The 7,809-nt window shown below is 34.4% G+C and overlaps 1 protein-coding gene across 1 annotated transcript; it reads right to left on the bottom strand.

Moving 5' to 3' along the window:
• Nucleotides 1-2,881: 2,881 nt before the first annotated feature.
• LOC132718055 (nerve growth factor-like) lies at nucleotides 2,882-3,631 on the bottom strand. The gene has a single exon (XM_060701668.1). The coding sequence runs from the start codon at nucleotides 3,629-3,631 to the stop codon at nucleotides 2,882-2,884; it is 750 nt and encodes a 249-aa protein (XP_060557651.1).
• Nucleotides 3,632-7,809: the final 4,178 nt, after the last annotated feature.

The raw sequence follows: 7,809 nt of genomic DNA, 5'->3' as shown, positions 1-7,809 counted from the left end.
TAAAGCAGCATGCCTCCAAAATTATTATTTTTCAATGAAAATTAAGGCAGTGTTGGAAATAGTAAAAAAACAATGTCATACAAAGTCTTCAAAGTAGATTCAAAATGGAAACAACATAAGTTGATTAAATGTTATGGTATATATCAATTTTAACGTACTTTAGTTTGATGTTTTTCAATTGTCCATAGGCTTGCCGCTCTAAATAGTTCTAATATTCATTTTATATAACTGTACTTTTGTCAGAAATTTAGTCACTTATATTCAGACGGAAAATCATCTTTTTCTTGCTAGAAGGTATCTCTTTATTTCCTTAGAAAATTATGTCCATTTTTTTGATGAAAAAAATGTCTGTTGGACTATTGAGGCGACTGTTGTAAAGTTCATGTTAAGAGATAAAGACGCTCACGTTTCTTGAACAAACCATACTTAGCTAAGAGTATTACGATTGTTGTAACGAAAGGCTTGCTCCTGGCCGGATTTGAACCCTCTCGGTCAGCAATCCTAAGATTACATGTCTGGTGCGTTAACCACTCGATCATACCACATGAAAACCACATGTGTTGACAGAGGAATAAACAAACAAAATCTTGCCCGTTTAAAAATGGGCAAATACTATTTACAATGTCCAAAGATACAACTCGTCATTACCTGCAATGATCAGGCGTTTGATCATGTATTATAAACCTACACAGTTTTCTAATTTTATTACTTGTTTTAATACACTTGAGCCGTGTCACGACAAAACCAACATAATGGGTTTGCGACCAGCATGGATCCAGACCAGCCTGCGCATCCGCGCAGTCTGATCAGGATCCATGCTGTTCGCTTACAAACCCTACAACAAGTAGTGAAACTGATAGCGAACAGCATGGATCCTGATCAGACTGCGCGGATGCGCAGGCTGGTCTGGATCCATGCTGGTCGCAAACCCATTATGTTGGTTTTGTCGTGACGTGGCTCATTTCTTATTGCGACCTCTTTTCGGGCCCCAGTCATCATGATATTCTGATCGGTCCAGAATAGTGTAAAACGTGTAGAACATGAAGATTGTGAACCATACTTCAGACAGCACACCGTAGTAATGGAAATCAAAGCTTCGTGTGGCTATGGAGGTTTTCTTGGATATAGTGACAGTTCTGGATTTAAATGACAAGTTGTCTTTAAAGTTCATTTTCATCATGCAAATTTGGTTCTGTGACATCTAATATGATCACTGGCAAATTCGGAAACATTGCAAAATATCAAATGCTGTTGGTTATAGATGTCAAAGCCGCCATTTTTGTAAACATTATTTTTAAACAGAATGCTCGGTAAAAACATGTTATTTAACAGAAGATATTTAAATAAATTCCTCATGTTCCCGTTAAATGTGCTTTTGTACAAATTCTGTTAAACGTTTGTAAGAAATCAAAGTTTTGTTTTGTCTAGTGCGAATAAAACTACAGTAATTATTGCATGTCTTTTTGTCTTAATTAAATATGTCTGTGTAAAATAAAGATGGTAGACGACTTAATCTGAAGTTTTCACGACCATTAAACCGTTAACCAGTAACAAAGAACATGTAGTGGAGAAAGGGAGACAATCAGTACGAAATAATAGTTTACTATTCTCCCCATTTGTCTACGTTTATGAGATGCCGTAATGTGATACAAATTAAACAAGGTTAGTAATATTGTTGGAATATTTAAATTATATACCTCATATTATGCATTGATATCTAGAGATAGAGAAAAGAAGAACGCTAAAATGGCAAAATTGAAAAAGTTGCAGGCAAAAAATACTGCAACTATTGGTATTATTTGTAAATGTTTGCATTGAAGGTAATGACTTTTGATAGCGACCGATGTCTTATGAAAAATGAAAAAGCCCTAGACGTAATTCGGTGTGATAGGAGCCTTCGTAGCCGAGTGATTTCATTGCTGACTTTGGAACACTTTCGCGGTCCGCAACGCTGTTGGTTTAAATCCTTTCAGTGTCTGTAAAGTGTTCCTTGTCAGAAAGTTATCCAGTTAGCTTACTGCAAGTCAGTGAAATATTACACTCGTAACAAATGAGCCACACATGGATCCAGAACGGTCTGCGCGGATGCATAGGCTGGTCTGGATGTATGCTGGTCGCAAACGCATCATGTTGGTTTTGACATGGCGCGGCTCAAATGGTGTCTTCTTCAACTAGTGCAGTTCAAAAATTGCCATATTTTTACGGCATTGAAGGAACCTCACACTGAGGTTTTTGGCATAGGAGATCTGGAAATATTATTCGAGATTTGTTTACCATTTGTTGTAGGTTTGTACTTATAACTTAATTCGCTTCTCAGTTTTCCAAGAATAATCATTTTCATTGGGTAAAATGACCTAAAAAGGAAAAGAGTTTAACGCTTTAAGCTCAAATCAGACCAGACTCTTGAAAAACAAAAATTCGACTGTAACATCGAGTGCATTTCTTATTTTGTCGCCCCAGTTGATCTATGTAAGAAATTCAAATGATATTCTTTGATCGTCGTAACCCAGTGGTATTGCTCTAAATCGAAACTAAATTTGCTCGGGTGTTAGTAACTTAATTTACGAATTTCACAATGACATCTTGTATTGTAGGAAACTGTATGACACATATTAGCTCTAAGTCCTGTGCTAAAATTGAATCAATCAATATACTATAATAATTATTACAGCCGCATATGTTTAAAAGAGTGTATCTGTACTCATCAAATTCAAACAAAGTCAAAAGTAATTATTCAATTTTATTTCCAACAAATATAATACAAAAGTATAAAAATATATATTGATAAATAAATACATTAAACAAGAAACAATTTCCATTCAAACAAATAGATCAATCATTCGGCATTCACAATTTAACAACCACTGTACAAAGTTTACATTTATGTCAAAAGGTCAGCAATAGACATACCACCGCTTCTTCTTTTTTCGTTTACTACACAACTACACCCTGATCTAACTTTAATGAGACCCCATCCGATTTCTCCACTTTTTACAATCCTTGCATATGAGTAGCTATGTGTTGTTCGGCAGGAAGATTCGTATTTAGTAGTGTCTACCCCAGCACATTCGCATTTTTCAACATCACAGAAAGTCTCATAAAAGTACTGGTCAAGTGCAAGATTTCCTATTTGTATCACAGGGTAAACATCAACAGTATCACCAAAAACATCTTCTGCAGTCTTTTTGTAAACGTATTCAGTGCGCGTTGGGCATGATTTTCGTTTTAATCCCATCCGCTCGAGACCCTTATGCTTCTTTCGACCAGATTTGTTTCTGTTGTGTTTCCTACCGTTTCGAGACTTCTTGCGGTCTATGCTACGTGTTTGCCTCACATTCTGTGACTGTCGTCTGCTTGTTTTTGGCCTGACAGAGGACTCCAAAACAGCTGCAGCTAAAGTTGATTCCTGACTATCTACATATGTATCAAATATACCCTTGTTATAGCCTTGTTCCCGTGATAATTTTGTCTTAGGATGCAAAATTGACACTTCTGAAGGCGGTCTGTGCATCTGAGAATGACTATTGTCATTTGAGTGCTGATTTTTAGAGTCGGAGGATCTTGCAAATAATGTACTAATGTGTAAGCACATTATCACCAATATAATGGAAATGACTCTCTGTATTGACATGTTTATCTGAAAATGATAAAAAAAACGAATGAAAAACACTGCTAAAATCATTTCATCTGAATTAAACATCCAGTATTTTCAAGACGTTATATGACTAACAACAGAGAACAAAAAAAGTTTAAAAACATTCACATGTATATCATAAAAGGTTGGTACATGTAATATCCTACACATGAAAAATATGTCTATGTTCCTGGCGGCAATAAACTTACGGCAAAGTCCAACATTAAGTATCATATCTTGATTTTTTTAACTAGAATTATCTAAGTATGGTTTAAGTCAATATAAAATAAAACTAAATTACCTTATATAAACGATTTTCTTCCGTGCAAAAGGCAAGCTCAACGAATTGTGATGAACCGTTTGTACCACTGCTGGTCTATTTATTGAAAAATTTCGCCAGCAATGCGCATGCGTTGTCAACATGAAAAAACTGTTATCCAATAGACATTGATACGCTTTCACAGAGAGTCTTCCTTGTTGTTGATTTGATCTTTTATACACGATAATAGTATAGAGGACGTACACGTTCACAAACCTTAAAAGTACATGAGATACTGGTATGAATAATCATGTAAGAATTGTTCATTTCCTCAAGTTTTGAAGTAAGTCTTTAAATTCTCTGACAATAAAGCAAACTAGTATTTCTAAAGAGACAACATTTTAATGTGTTGCCTTATTATATAAACATTTTGTTCATATTTGGTCATTGAAAAAAAAAGTTCAATATTAACTGTAATCATATCACCTACTTCTTAGAAAAAAAAATTTCGTCTTGTAGACACATGAAATGATATTAACATTTTGATAACTCTTATCAAATAAAAACAACCGATATTGCTCCGCAGTGCAAATTGTAAAAGATTTTTTTTTTAACTTTTCTCTTTTTTTTCTTGCGAGATACATTTACAGGAAGATTGTCCGCTTAACTGGTTATCAAGGGCCACCTCGTGCGCCACTCCGTCCTGTAATTCAAGAAAGTGAGATAGCATTTCCGCGAAAATAAATAAACAGCTTGATCCATATGTGATTATGTAAAAGCATGAAAATGGTGAAAAATCGCATATTCGTGTGCGTAAAAAGTATTTGTATGTAAAATGCATTGTTCATATTCAGTGCGATGTGGATAAAAAAGAAATTTGCTTGAATCTTTTAAAGCACCTCTGATGCATCGCACAAAAAGCACCTGAAAAATGTTTGGAGACATGTGTACATTCGCACTTTCCAAGTCTTAAGATGTTTGGCATCGTCGGATACCCACAGCGGATATAAAGGATCTTTCCGCCTTTCGAAATAATACTGTTTTTAAAGCGCTCTCAGTGAAATAAAATTTCATCTGACACAACAAACAAACAAAAAACTCATGCTCCATAACAAATACCTTATCCGGAATACTTTACTTTTATCTTTTTAAAGATCGTCAGTCTACGATATAATAGGGGTACCAGTATTCCGGGTAAAGTTTGTGTACAGTGACGAAGAAAATACCCGTTTTATTGGGTTCTATTTCGTGTATATGGTATAAAATAGATTTGGACTGGATTTTCGTTGGTGAGTTTCGTCGATCATCTGGCGGCTATAAATCTGGAAAACATGGAATTGTTGAAAGGTTGTCTAACGAACGCTGGGTTGTCTACTTATTCTTCGGGCTGATGACTAATGATTAAAATAAATAACATCATCGCCATTTAAATAAACGTTGGTTGTCGAACTTATTTTTCAGCTCAAGACTTCTTGTATTTCTGAGAAAATTGAGGCTACCAGTGGGGAAAACAGATTTTTAATATTTAAGTGACTAACCGGGAATTTTCATTTAAACTTGTTTTAAGCATAAAATAAAAACAAAATTTGTTTGTTTGTTGCGTAAGATGTAATTTATTTCATCTCTGGAACTTTAAAAACAGTATTTTCACCCCGTGATAAAACAAATCTTACACAAAAACAAACAAATATCCTCTATATAAACATAGCGTAAAGACGCGCAAAAATGTTAGCATTATACACTTTAGGCGCATCAATGAAAAATGGTTCTTTTTCACTTCAAACGGTCTTTATTTTTGGTAAATGATAAATAGAATGCTAAATTCGTGTAAGTTCATTACTGAATTTATTGTTTAATAAAATAATATCATGCTCGCCAAATTCAGTATTAAACTATTCAATATCCTCTTTTAATGTGTATTATAATACTGCACGTTTGTAACGTTGCTTTTCATTGGATAATCTTGACGTTTATATAGTTTATTCTAACACTCCTCGTGATTTTGTCACTATAGACAAACAAGAAGAAAAACGATGTTAAACTGCCAATAACTACTTGTATATGCGACTGTTATGTTTTCTCCCTCGATTATATAGTTTACAAAGCCTTTTAAAGCAACAATAAAAAAGCATTTTTAATTATATTTTCAGTTCTTATAAATTGAATGTTTTCTTTTCAAACAATACCGAAGTAATATCTCACATAAACTAACACCACATATTTGATCCATATCAGTTTTTGACAAAACGGCGCCAATCCGTAAGCAGCGTAATGACGTCATCTTAAGTATACAAACCATAAACGCTGACGTCAATTCAAACATACAAGAATGATAAATTGGGCAATGATGTTAACATAATACAATCCATTCTAAGACTTAAGTTTTTATTCTTGAAAACTTGATAAAATAACTTTTTTTCTTATTATTTTTTGTGTTTAATAATTTCTATATCTTAACAACAGTAGGAGCGTTATACGAAAATCGGCACCAGAAATTATTTCCGCTTGAAAAAAAAAAACATTAGTAATCTTCCTTATTTTATCTTGTTATAATCGAAATAATATCGGTCTGAGCGGTGTTTATCGGCTATTTAACACCGGTTTTGTCGTTTTGATGCGAAAAAAATAACCACTCAGGCCTACGGCTTTCGTGGTCAATTCCTACGCATCAAAACTCCAAACCGCTTAATATGTTATTTTTGAAGCGGTGCCGATTTTCGTATAACGCTGTTCGATTTTCGCACCCTACAGTACTGTTGCGAAGATATAGAGAATATTTGTTTAGTTCAGTGTAAGATCGGAATATATTTCACCGAGTGAGCACCAAAAGGTATATTTCACGAGTGGCGCAGCCACGAGTGAAATATGAACTTTTGGTGTTCACAAGGTGAAATATATTTCGAACTTACACTAAACTAAACAAATTTTCTTTTTATTATATGTAAAGAAACGTTTTAAAAAGACATTAAACCTCATACTGAATGAAAAGCGCGCCAAATAATAATACAACGTGACGTCATTTACGACGTCACGTCATTAAGTTGGTACCCAGTTCTGTGCACGCTGGTATTTCACTGAAACAACGTAAGGGGCTTAAATTTAAAACAGTGAAATTATCAAAGTGGTAATTTCACTGTTTCAAACAGTGAAATTACCAGTTTTATATCACTGATATATTTCTATAAACCACCGAAAAGCATGTAATAAATAGAGGATATTTGTTTAGTTCAGTGTAAGATTGGAATATATTTCACCGAGTGAGCACCAAAAGGTATATTTCACGAGTGGCGCAGCCACGAGTGAAATATGAACTTTTGGTGTTCACAAGGCGAAATATATTTCGATCTTACACTAAACTAAACAAATTTTCTTTTTATTATATGCAAGGAAACGTTTTAAAAAGACATTAAACCTAATACTGAATGAAAAGCGCGCCAAATAATAATACAACGTGACGTCATTTACGACGTCACGTCATGAAGTTGGTACCCGGTACTGTGCACGCTGGTATTTCACTGAAACAACGTAAGGGGCTAAAATTCAAAACAGTGAAATTATCAAAGTGGTAATTTCACTGTTTCAAACAGTGAAATTACCAGTTTTATTTCACTGATATATTTCTATAAACCACCGAAAAGCATGTAATAAATAGAAATTGTATCATAGTTCGGAGACCTTTCTGTTGAAAATGTGTCAGGGTTAAATCGTATACATATACATGCACAGTGCGTTAACTGGAGTGCGGGTATTAGTTACCCATTGATTGGCTCATTTTTGCTGGGGTTTACATATTGTGACGGCAGAGAAAGGGAAAGAGACAGAAATGTCATATTCAGATGTTCGTTCATTGGTTCATTTTTGCCGGGGTTTCATTTTGTGACAACAGGGAACGTGCTTTTATGTTTGACTATGATAC

The sequence above is a fragment of the Ruditapes philippinarum genome, unplaced genomic scaffold, assembly GCF_026571515.1.
Source record: "Ruditapes philippinarum isolate M1 unplaced genomic scaffold, ASM2657151v2 ctg1922_1_1_1_1, whole genome shotgun sequence".
In the NCBI taxonomy this organism is placed as follows: Eukaryota; Metazoa; Mollusca; class Bivalvia; order Venerida; family Veneridae; genus Ruditapes; species Ruditapes philippinarum.
Note: the sequence above shows the minus strand (reverse complement) of the source record. Positions and strands in the feature narration are given on the sequence as shown.